The sequence below is a fragment of the Mesoplodon bidens genome (assembly GCF_964165515.1).
Source record: "Mesoplodon bidens genome assembly, chromosome: 15".
In the NCBI taxonomy this organism is placed as follows: domain Eukaryota; kingdom Metazoa; phylum Chordata; class Mammalia; order Artiodactyla; family Ziphiidae; genus Mesoplodon; species Mesoplodon bidens.
The window spans coordinates 44328299-44340952 of NC_138171.1; the positions used below are offsets into that span (position 1 = coordinate 44328299).

Sequence of the window (12654 nt, forward strand, 5' to 3'; positions counted from 1 at the left end):
TACCCAAGTTCCCACCCAACCCTCCACCAGACCAGAAAATCAGAAGCCTCCTTACGCGGATGCTCATACAGAAACTAAGTTTATTATTTTTTTCTTCTTAAAAAAAAAAAAAAAAAGAAAAAGAAAAAAACTCATTGTAGAGAAGCCCCTCCCCCTTCCCCTAAGGGTGGGGGGCTGAGAAAGATAGCTGGGGAAATCAAGTACAAGGGGGTGGGGACAAAGACTATCTTGCCACCCTTAACACTGCCCAGCCATGTGGGGTGGAAGGGAAGGGGATATGTGAAGAGCCCCGTTTCCATGACAACCAGTTGCCTACCCCCTACTTTGGTGGAAAGAAGGGAGAAGGCCCCTATGTCTCCCTGGAGGATTCCCCCCTCAAAAGACTTCAAGTAGTGGTTAACAGAGTCAGGCCTGGTCATGGAGAGAGAGGGGCCATGGCAGAAAGCCTAGGTGAAGGGGGGCAGCCCACTCACGTCTTGGCTTTACGGCCTCTGTGACTAATGGTAGGGCCAGCCAAGTGGGAAGGGGCGCTGCTGCGCAAGATACGCTGGTCCCCTTGGTTGGTGGTCCCACCAAGCCGGCGGGGGCCAGGCCGGCGCCGTGGGGTCCCATCCCCTTCCTCCTCCTCACCTGAGGCTTCAGCCTCAGACTCCTCTACTGAACCCTCAGGCCCCAGGGGACTTGGGGGCTGAAGGCGGCTCCGCTTTGCCAGCCCAGGACCACAGCCAACTGGGGCCCCTGCCCGTTTGCGAGGCACCTTCTCAGTCTCTAGTGGGGGAACTAGAGACCCTGGACGCAGCCGGGTCGAGCGCAGTTTTGGAGCCAATGAGACCACGGGAGGTGTCAATTCTAACCCGCCTGGCCCACTATCCGCTAAATCCAGATCATCCTGAATTACAGCCACTACCATGGACCCTTCACTCTTTCGTCCCCTCATTCCTTCTGCTTCAAGACGTAAGCGGGCCAGGCGGGTGAGGGGGCGGCTTCCATCCTCATCAGATGAACTACCCTCACTCTCCCCCTGGCCCTGGGGTTGCCGCTGCTTCCCCAATCCACAGCTCTCAAGGACAGGAGAGCTGTCGCGGTCCAAGACAGGGAGCTGGCTGGGCCGAGGTGATGGTGGATTCTTGGGAGGTCGGCCCCGCTTCCGCTTGGGTGGGGATGTTGAAATGGTGAGAGTGGTGACAGTGTTGGCGACAGTAGCAGTGGGACAGGCTAGGAGTGGTGGGAGTGGTGGCAGGGGTGGCGGTATCGGGAGTGGCTGTGTCCGGCTCTCTAAGCTGCCATCCCCTGGAGAGGAAATGGTCCCAGGAATGGGCAAATCTCGGGCCTTAGGGGGCCGCCCACGCCTTCTTTTCTCCACAGGTGATAGGATGACAGGCTCGGGTCTATGAACTGGCTGGGGTCCAAGAGGCTGGGGCCCAGGAATAAGCTGGGGTGCCAGGACAGGCTCCGCGACAACAAGGGTCTCAGCCCCAGGGACTGAGTCAGCCCCACTGGTTTTTCCCTTAGAGGTGGATGAAGGTGCCTCATCCACCCCTCGCCCAGCATCTGCTGGAGACCTGTTCTTCTTGGGGGGCCTCCCCCTGCGACGTTTCACAGCAGGAGGGGTGATGGCAAGTAGTGCCCCTTCTCCATTTTCTGGGCTGCCCCCACCAGTTAGCCCCAGCTCAATGCAACGGCGAGCTATGAAGGGCTGCTGGGTTGGGGTGGGCAGTGTGGATGGGGGAGCAGCTTCACAGGGACCACTGGTGGGAGGTGAGGATTCTGGCCCCGACATGCTGCGGGTAGATGGGCTTCCCGGGCTGGCACCAGTCTCAGAGACCCCAGGCACTAGGGTGCTGGCAGTTCCCCGCTGCTGTCGCCGTCGCCTCACCAGTTCCTTTTCCTCTACCACAGTCACTAGCCGTCCTGGCAGCTTGCGAAGCACTTTGGGACCTGGAGGCTGCCCTGGCCGACCAGCCCCCTGACCCCTAATTTCTACATCGGCACTGGTGCGACGCCGAGGGGGCCGGGCAGGCGAAGGACCCTCAGGTGTGGAGGTGGCCGAGGATGAGGTTGATGGGGCTGCGACCTCAGCTGAAACAAGTTCCTGGGGTTTCTCTGGGGTAGACGTTGGGGTCTGGGCCTCCACCAGCTCTTCTGAGTTCTTGTCAGCCTCCAATGGCTCCTGAAGTAGCTCTTCAGATGCTGCTGAGGGTGGGAGCTCCAGCCTATTGCTCTCACTCAGACACGTGGCCACTTCCTCACCATCAGGCAGCACTGAGAGGATGGTCGCCTCGGCAGGCTCGGGCACCTCCTGCTCTTGACCGTTGGGGACGCTGCCAGCTGCCAGGTTTGGGCTAGGTGCAGAAGAGGTGAGAGAAAGGTTCTTCTCTGACATAGGCAGGATCTCAACAGCAACTGGCAACAGATCCTTAGGGGGCACAAGAGTAATTGGGGAAGTCTCGGAACTGGCCATATCAGCCAGCTCCAGGGACTCAGTAGATGCCATTGCTTGTGCACACAGCTCTGCCTCAGGCCCCATGCCCAAGGGGAGGTTGGTGACTGGTGGGGAAATGGGCACAGAAGGTAGACCAAGCAAGAGAGGGGAGGAAGGAGTTAAGAGAGAAGTTTGGGCCGGAGGTGGGGTATGAGCTGGTGGAGGGGTACAGGCAGGAGGAGGGGTACAGGCAGAAGAACAAGAGGGAGGAATCTGTGCAGAAGGAAGAGGAGGAGAAGGCAAGATATGGACAGGAAGCATGGTTATTGGATTTGGGGCTGAAAGGGGGATTGGGGCAGAGATTGGGGCAGGGACTGGGGTAGGAATTGCAGCAGGAGCTGAAGCTGGAGTGGGTCGAGGCCTAGGCGCTGGCCGGGGAACTCGGTCCCTGGCAGGGCTGCAGCGGGGGGGTGTGGAGGTGCTGCGGGGATGATGCGTGGATGTGACAGGAGTGTGGTTTGCCCCTTGAGTTTCAGCCCGGGCTCCACGAAGACGCTCACTGACGCGAGTCCCTGGCCTTTCGGGGGCCTTGGCCTTCTTACTGCGCCGGTGGCTGCCTCCACCAGTCCCACAGGAAACCTCATCCCCAGCCCCTGGCCCCTCCTCCTCCTCCTGGGGTAGGCGGAACACCTCCTCCTTCGCTTGGTCCAGGTCCTTGCGGGCAGCTTCCACTTGCTCCTACCAAAAACAGAGCCCAAGGAGTGGTCAGAGGGAGGCATGGGGAGTGGGTGGAAAGCAGCCACTTTCCACTTCTGTCCCCACCCCCATACTCACTTCTGCCTGCTTGAGCTCCTCTCGGCTCACCTCCTCCAGTGAGGCTTCCAGGAATTTCATGGCATAGCGCTCAATGGGAGTCAGCTGTGGGGAAGAGCAGCAATGATGAACATAGGGACCTGGTGCCCAGGGCCCATCACCCTTGATTATTTTCACCAGAGAAGACAGAAAGAAGGTTGCAGAGTCCAGAGGAAGGAGTTGTGGAGGGTGAGGTTGAGAACTAGTGGATCCAACACTGACCTGTTCTACAAGGGCAGCAATTTCCTGCTCAGCCCGGGACATCTCCTCATCTTCAGCCCCAGGCCGACCAGCGTCCTCTCCATCAGCAACAGGAAACCCATCATTCTCATTGAATTCTGCAAGCTCAGCCACCTGTTCAGCCTTGGCTTGGGTGGCTGCACGGATATCCTCTTCATCCTCTGCCCGACACAATGCCTATGAGGGTGTGGGGAAGAATAACCATGAGAATTAAATAACTTTACATCCTGTGATTTGATTCTGGCAAATGTTTGAGGCCACGTTTACACCAAACCAGATTTACATCAGAACTCAACTCTCTTCTGGGCCCCCAAAATTACCAAAGCAACACAGTGGTCCACACAGAATGGAACAGATTCAACCAGGAGTGCCACCAGGGACAAAATAACTGTTTTAGAGACCTCTAGTTCCACTTACTTTCCATTCAAGTAAGCCTCAAATCTCTTTAAAAAAGCAATCCCAGAAGTTTTGCATACAAAATAATCCACAATTCTTTTTTGCACTGAGATGCCTCATAACAACAGATTAATATATGATCATTCCCCTGAGATGAATATCCAGGGAGATCACACCAAAGTCACTGAGGGAAGTAGCCTAGAGCATGAGAGGAAGGCACTTGGTAGAGGAAAATTTCTCCATGATAATCCACACCTTCAGTTCCTAAACATCTGTCTACGTCTGAAAAAATACAAATGCCCAGACCTCACCACTCAAAATCATGATTTAAGTAGACTGTGAGATGGGACCCAGGAATCAATCTTTTTCAAAGCCTTCCAAGTGATTCTAGTATGCATTAATGTTTGGGAAATGAGAGTTTTACACCATATACAAAGCACTTCTTACATCCACTATGCTATTTAACCTTCAGTTACTTCCTTCTAATTTAGCATTTCAGAAAAGTGGGAAGTGAAGCTCAGAAGATTAAATGGATGTGGCTTAACGAACACTATTAAGAAGCACTGTTGGAGTTCAAACCTAGAACCGTGGACTCCATATCCTGTGTTCTATCTATGAAATCATGTGAACCAATAAGCAACCTACTCACAACTATCAAAGGCCAACTGTAATCTGGGAAGCAGCAGAAATAGTTCTTTCCCCTTGGACAAACTCAAAAGACTGAGAGACAAAACACACTGCAACCATTAGCTCTACTCTAGGGACTGCCCACTCTTTTTCTGCAGCGGAATCTTTGTTCCCCGACCAGGGATCGAACCCGTGCCCCCTGCAGTGGAAGCACAGAGTCTTAACCACTGGACAGCCGGTGAAGTCCCTGCCCACTCTTTTTTCACCTGCTCCAGGATATGGGTCTGCTTGCTGGCCACAGTCTCTTCCTCATCTTCAGGGGCAGAGGGTATAGATGAGCCAGATGGTTCCTCCAGAGGCATATCAAACAGCTCTCGGATGGTCTGCTTTGGAAAGAACATATGAAAAGTGTCAGAACCAACGGAATGTTGGTCCCAGGTCTATAGCTATGAAGCTGATAGCTCTTAGTAGTATCAGAAGCACCACTAGTTGAAGAGGCAGATCTGTGGAGGCCAAAGCATCTTTTTTTTAAATTAGTTTCTGCTTTATAACAAAGTGAATCAGTCATACATATACATCTGTTCCCACATCCCTTCCCTCATGCATCTCCCTCCCTCCCACCCTCCCCATCCCACCCCTCCAGGTGGTCACAAAGCACCGAGCTGATCTCCCTGTGCTCTGTGGCTGCTTCCCACTATCTACCTTACATTTGGTAGTGTATATATGTCGATGCCTCTCTTTCGCTTTGTCACAGCTTACCCTTCCCCCTCCCCATATCCTCAAGTCCATTCTCAAGTAGGTCTGTGTCTTTATTCCTGTTTTGCCCCTAGGTCCTTCATGACTTTTTTTTTTTTTTTTTAAATTCCGTATATATGTGTTAGCATACGGTATTTGTCTTTCTCTTTCTGACTTACTTCACTCTGTATGACAGACTCTAGGTCTATCCACCTCATTACAAATAGCTCAGTTTCGTTTCTTTTTATGGCTGAGTAATATTCCATTGTATATATGTGCCACATCTTCTTTATCCATTCATCCGATGATGGACACTTAGGTTGTTTCCAGCTCCGGGCTATTGTGAATAGAGCTGCAATGAACATTTTGGTACATGTCTCTTTTTGAATTATGGTTTTCTCAGGGTATATGCCTAGTAGTGGGATTGCTGGGTCATATGGTAGTTCTATTTTTAGTTTTTTAAGGAACCTCCATACTGTTCTCCATAGTGGCTGTACCAATTCACATTCCCACCAGCAGTGCAAGAGTGTTCCCTTTTTTCCACACCCTCTCCAGCATTTATTGTTTCTAGATTTCTTGATGATGGCCATTCTGACTGGTGTGAGATGATATCTCATTGTAGTTTTGATTTGCATTTCTCTAATGATTAATGATGTTGAGCATTCTTTCATGTGTTTGTTGGCAGTCTGTATATCTTCTTTGGAGAAATGCCTATTTAAGTCTTCTGCCCATTTTTGGATTGGGTTGTTTGTTTTTTTGCTATTGAGCTGCATGAGCTGTTTATAAATTTTGGAGATTAATCCTTTGTCAGTTGCTTCATTTGCAAATATTTTCTCCCATTCTGAGGGTTGTCTTTTGGTCTTGTTTATGGTTTCCTTTGCTGTGCAAAAGCTTTGAAGTTTCATTAGGTCCCATTTGTTTATCTTTGTTTTTATTTCCATTTCTCTAGGAGGTGGGTCCAAAAGGATCTTGCTGTGATTTATGTCATAGAGTGTTCTACCTATGTTTTCCTCTAAGAGTTGGATAGTTTCTGGCCTTACATTTAAGTCTTTAATCCATTTTGAGCTTATTTTTGTGTATGGTGTTAGGGAATGATCTAATCTCAAACTTTTACATGTCCCTGTCCAGTTTTCCCAGCACCACTTATTGAAGAGGCTGTCCTTTCTCCACTGTACATTCCTGCCTCCTTTATCAAAGATAAGTTGGCCATATGTGCGTGGGTTTATCTCTGGGCTTTCTATCCTGATCCACTGATCTATCTTTCTGTTTTTATGCCAGTACCACACTGTCTTGATTACTGTAGCTTTGTAGTATAGTCTGAAGTCAGGGAGCCTGATTCCTCCAGCTCCGTTTTTCGTTCTCAAGATTGCTTTGGCCATTCGGGGTCTTTTGTTTTTCCAAACAAATTTTGAAATTTTTTGTTCTAGTTCTGTGAAAAATGCCAGTGGTAGTTTGATAGGGATTGCATTGAATCTGTAGATTGCAAAGCATCCTTTTTAATAAGCAGTAGTAACTCCTACAGGCATAGCAGTTCTCTCTTGCACAAACTGGAAGATCTTAGTACCTGTTTAAAATAGGCTGTGGTGAAGTTGCCTCCCTCAATTGCCATGTCTCCCAACATTCTCTTCTGGTTTGCCTTTTTTAGGATGTTCTCTTCCACTGTCCGTTCACTGATAAGCCTAGGGGGTGATAAAGGACATGTATAAACAGCCAAATACATCAATAAAACCCTATTAGCAAAGGGGAAGTAAGGTAAGGGGAGACTAGGCAGTACCTATATATGTGGACATCTCGGGTCTGGCCAATTCGGTGACAGCGATCCTGGGCCTGAGCATCCATGGTAGGATTCCAGTCGCTGTCATAAAAAACAACAGTGTCTGCCCCCGTCAGGTTCACGCCCACACCCCCACTCCGAGTTGAAAGGATGAAGCAGAATATGCGTTTGTCTGCATTGAATCGTTCCATCAAGGCCTAGAGGAAAAGGAAAAAAAGGTAGTATTGGGAGACATATCCCCAAAAACAGACCAAGGCTTAGTGGGGGCCCCTCCTGGGACTCTGAGCCCTGGAAAAAGGAGACAGAGCTGAGGCGAGCCTCTAAGGGTCGGAGATGCCTGGGTTACCTGTCTCTGTTCAACTCTAGTAGACCCATCCAGACGCAAGTAGAGGTGGCCATGGTAGGTGAGAAACTGCTCCAACACATCCAGCATTCGGGTCATCTGGGTGAATATGAGCACCCGGTGGCCCTCCGCCTTGAGCTGTCGCAACAGCACCGCCAACGTTTGCAGCTTTCCTAAAGAGATATGAAGGGGTACAGGGAGCTAGCTATAAACTGGACTGGGAAAAACACAGCACTGGAAGCCTGTGTAGTTGAAAGATCAAGTTTTACGCCAGGGTTTCGATCAACCCAGGGGAATCAAAAATATTTAACTTTATATATTTTCTTCCCTTAAGGGTTCTTCCTCTTCAGTCTACTCCTGTCTTGGATCTGACTTCTTTCAGTCTAACTAGGGGTAGGGTAATACAGACCCTCAGGGGGAAAAAAGAAATCCTCAATGGTGTATGAGCAAGAAAAGACCTTCAAGTACTACACTGAGTTATACCAGCTGCAGCACAAGCCATTCACAAGATAAACATCAACAAATCCATTGATGTCATAGCTCACTTGGATGGAAGGTCACTGAGATAAGAACCAGAAAGGCAGAATCTTATGAGGTTATCTAGTTTAACCTCCCATCAAACACGAAAACAGTGATTCAATCAGTTTGAACACTTTTAACAAAGACTTTCAATTCACCTATTCTGAATGGTTTCAAATGTTATAAAATTATTTTTTTACCAAAATATTTATTGAACACATAGTAATAAAAATTCTGCTGACTTTATGTTCTAAGACATTTAAGAAATCTGCAAACATATTACTATGGAAATACCTGTGCACAGTTGTGGCAGAAACTATTCACTACTATCCAACAGCCATTCTCGGTTAACAGAACCCGATTAATCCTATGGACACCTGGCAGAGATCCCTTGATTCCCACGGAAGGTGCACCCCAAACCAACCCCAGAAGATGAATCATTAATTGTTCTAAATAAGCCACAGTTCCTTTTTCCCTCTGTCAGTGATTACTCTAAGGATGGGCATATGGCCCAATCTGAGCCAATGAATTTTGAATCAAAGTCAACTGGGAGGGCTTTCTTTCCCAGAAAAAAATGAAAGACTTGCGAGAAGTGTTTTGTTTCAACCCCTTGCTTCCTGCTTGGAGCACTGGTGTGCTCCCTGGAGTTATAGCAGCCATCTTAAGACCATGACCATGAGAATAAAAAGATAAAAGCTAAGGATAGTAGGTAAAGTCCTGGGTCCATGAAGACACCACTAAGCTGCTGCTGAACCAGCCATATACCACCATTCTCGGCATTTCTCATTTAGTAAACAATAAATGATCTTGTGGTTTAAGCCACCGTTGGTTGGTTTTCTGTTACCTGCAGCCAAATTTCTTCTAACCAATAAGATTCTATTCAAAAGACAAGCATCCTTGTTCAAATCTTTCCCCAAAACAAAATCTACTATTAACTTTTTTTTTTGGCCACGTGGCTTACGAGATCTTAATTCCCCAACCAGGGATGGAACCTGTGCCCTCAGCAGTGAAAGCGTGGAGTCGTACCACTGGACCACCAGGGAATTCCCCAATATCTACTATTTATTGTGCAGTCTTATACCACCACAAACCTTTCCCCATAAATCTGAAAACTCCACGCTGTGCTATGTCGTTTGCCATTGTATCCCAAATGATGTAACATGTTCACAAAATAATCACTGAATAAATGAGTTAGCAAACATTTTCAACTTTCATCAAAGTCAAATTCATGAATGCCAAGAATCTATCATGAGGCCTACATTTCTTCATCTCACCCAGAAGCAAAACCTAAAAGACTATCTAATGTTTAATGAAATCCACAGAGACCTTATGTACAGCATCCCTTTGATGTAACAGTCCTCAGGCTAAGACAAGAAAAGAGGTCAAGAGACCCCCACTGGCCAATGAACTCACCGCAATCATACTGGATAAGCCTCAGGTCAGGAAACTGGGTACGCATGTTACACACAATACGGTGCAAAGGACGAGCCCGGGGCCAGAGCTCATGAGCCAATTGCTCCTGGAAGGCTGCCTGACGTGGGGCCAGCCAAGGAGGTGGGTGGCAGGCGTGCAAGGAAGGGGGAGGTGCCTCCACAGGAGGCATGACAAAGATGAACCTGTAAAAAGAAGGCAAGCAGTATAAAATATGGAACTCTGAATGGCCCCAGAAGTTAGCACCTTTACCAGCCCTAACCACTATATCCACTCAGAGGCCCCAAGACCCACTTCCCATTAGCACTTAGCCCTGCCAACCTCTCAATGATTTCTGACAGCTGGTCTAGTCGTTGCTGGGGAAACAGTACAGCCTGGCGGGCAGCCTCGGTATAAGTCCAAAAGGTGGGGTGGCTGGGGCCAGGAGAACGAGGGCCGATGGGGCTGGCAACAGGTTGGGGCAGGGTACAGAAATCCAAGACTTCAGTCCCATACACAGGTGCCAGGGCCCCATGAGCCTCACTAAGTTGGAAAATCCGTTCCAGGCGTTCAGACCGCTGCTGCTTCCGCTTTTCCTCCAGAGAGTCCTGAGGATAAGAGGAGAAAAACACAGAAAATGTGATCAGCGTCCTTACAGAAAACCTGGCAGCTCCTCCCAGAATTAAACATAATCTGTGGAAACCATAAGATTCAATAATACACTATTTTAGTTCTTCCAAATTGTCAATAATGGGAGTTATTCTTTTCCCAATGTTAAATGAAATAACTTCTCCGCAAAAAAAAACTGATCTTCCCTGTATGGTACCAAAGCAGATGCCTGAATATTCAAAATTAAGATCCATGTCTGACAAACTTATAGAATGGATGATTTGTGTCAGTTTTCCCATATAACACTTAAATCCGGAATATCCAAGTTAATTCATCTTCTTGTAGTAGATCCAAAACAATTATTAAAATCCCTCCTCAAATCACTGACCAGGATACAGAGAGGCTAATCAAACCCATGGCAGGTTTTTGTCAAAGGTCAGACTGGAATGGGGTGGGATGGGAACAGCTAACCAGACATCTAGGTAACCCCAAGACAGAAAAGGGGAGTGCCCTGGCTGACAGGATACCTGTATGACTTTGACCCAATCCTTTCCCATCTTTGTGCTTCCAGTTTCACAGGCTATAAAATCACCTAACTCTTTTGTAGCACTTATCACACTTGTAGTTTTACATGTATAGGATTCTTTGATTAACATCTTCTACCCACTGAACTGTAAGCCCCTCACTGTAATCATCCAGTATCCAACTCAGTATCTGGCACAAAGTAGGCTCTCAATAAATATGTTATTAGAAGGAACAAATAATGAAGGAGACTGGACCCTACAAGATAGTCCTGAAAAAGAGCAGTGTCCCAAATCTCCCTTCCTGACTGCTACCTTAAGCTTGACCTCTTGGCTCCTGGTGGTCTAAGTGAGGAAGGAAAGCATCCTAGCAGAGGGAAAAATCATTAAGTAGCAGCAAAGGAGACAATATTTGCAAATCATCTACCTGAAAAAGGACTTGTATCCAGAATATATAAAGAACTCTTACAACTCAATAACAAAAAGGAAAAGAATAAAATAACCCAATTAAAAAAGGGAAAGGATTTGAATAGACATTTCTTCAAAGAAGATATACAAATGGCTAACAACCACTGAAAAGATGCTCAACATCATTAGCCACCAGGAAAATACAAATCAAAACCACAAAAGGGACTTCCCTGGTGGTGCAGTGGATAAGACTACTCTGCGCTCCCAATACAGGGGGCCCAGGTTCAATCCCTGGTCAGGGAACTACATCCCACATGCATACCTCAACTAAAGGTTTGCATGCCACAATTAAGGAGCCGGCAAGCTGCAACTGCAGTGCCCTGGAGCCGCAACTAAGGAGCCCCCCTGCTGCAACTAAGGCCCGGCGCAACCAAATAAATAAATATTTAAAAACCACAAGATACCACTTCAAACCCACTAGGATGGCTATAATCAAAAAAGACAAATAATAACAAGTTTTTGGCAAAGATGTAGAGAACCTGGAACCCTCACAAGCGCTGGTGGGAATGTAAAATGGTACAGCCACTTTGGAAAACAGTTTGTCAGTTCCTCAAACAGTCAAACATAGTTACCATAACCCAGTTAATTCCACTCCTAAATTTACATCCAATATAACCGAAAACATATGAAAAGATACAAAATCTTATACATGAATGTTCACAGCAGCATTATTCGTAACAGCCAAAAAGAAGAAACAAACCAAATGTCCCCCAATCAACTGATGAATATATATAAAATGTGGTATATTCATACAATGGCATATTATTCAACAATTTTTAAAAAATGAAGTACTGATATATATACATATATATATGTCAATTATAGCATAACATGGATGAACCTCAAAAATATTAAGTAAAAGAAGCCAGTCACAAAAAACCGTATATTATATGACTCCATAAGTAAATCTACAGATACAAGTTACTTAGAGCTAGGAGGGATGGAAAGGTCAGGGATGATGGTTAAGGGTGTGCGGTTTTTTTTTTTTTAGGGCAATGAAAATGTTCTAAAGTTGACTGTTGTCATGGTTGCATAACTCTGTGAATATACTAAAAGCCAATGAATTGTATGGTTTAAATAGATGAACTGTATGGTATGTGATTTATATCTCAAACTGTTTAAAGAAAAAGTATCAAGAAGCTGCTTCCTACTTGCAGAGCAATGAAAATTTAACACAGACCATGGGGTTGCACCCTTGGGCTAGGATCTAGGATCTCCTCTCTCTCCAAAAAGCCAGACCAACCTGGCAGCATTAGAGAAAGACCAAAGGTGGAGGCAAGTGGCAAAGATGGAGGGTGGGGGACTGGAGCCGAGAGTAAGCAGCAGCTCTATTATCAGAGTGAGAAAAAGACAAGAGGGCCTGGAAGGACTCACTATATCTTTCTCATTATTAGGTCCTGGGTTACTTACTCTGAGTTGCAATTTTTATTTAACCAAATATATATACAACTATATATATGATAGAAAAAAAATGGCTACCAGAAAGTTCATGAAGGGACAGAGTTCTTTTTATTTCCCACTTAATCACCATGGAGGTAAAAAACTACAGCAAATGACCATCAAAGTCAAACGCTCATGATCTTTAGGGAACTGTATTCCGTGGTGTCCTTTCTCCCCTAGAAGTTCAAATACTTAACGGTGACAGTTTTAGCAACTGAGAAAAATCCTCCTGTCTCTGAGGACTGCCTCTTGTGGGGAAGAAGAGAAAGCAATGGAGTCAGCACATCTGTGTTCTCAC

At 46.8% G+C, this 12654-nt stretch overlaps 1 protein-coding gene across 3 annotated transcripts in view; it reads right to left on the reverse strand.

Moving 5' to 3' along the window:
- Positions 1-72: 72 nt before the first annotated feature.
- The window catches only part of SRCAP (Snf2 related CREBBP activator protein), a 34119-nt gene continuing 21537 nt past the window's right edge, over positions 73-12654 (reverse strand). For 2 of the 3 annotated variants that reach the window (XM_081257233.1, XM_081257232.1), the window contains exons 25-33: positions 9661-9926; positions 9322-9524; positions 7393-7562; positions 7047-7243; positions 6837-6951; positions 4804-4923; positions 3497-3691; positions 3257-3340; positions 75-3160 (exon numbers count right to left, since the gene is read on the reverse strand). In XM_081257233.1, coding sequence (XP_081113359.1) covers positions 470-3160; positions 3257-3340; positions 3497-3691; positions 4804-4923; positions 6837-6951; positions 7047-7243; positions 7393-7562; positions 9322-9524; positions 9661-9926 — 4041 coding nt within the window. In that variant the 3' untranslated portion in view covers positions 75-469. Of the gene's footprint in view, positions 3161-3256; positions 3341-3496; positions 3692-4803; positions 4924-6836; positions 6952-7046; positions 7244-7392; positions 7563-9321; positions 9525-9660; positions 9927-12654 lie in introns of all 3 variants that reach the window. The other variant, XM_081257234.1, reaches the window with a different exon arrangement.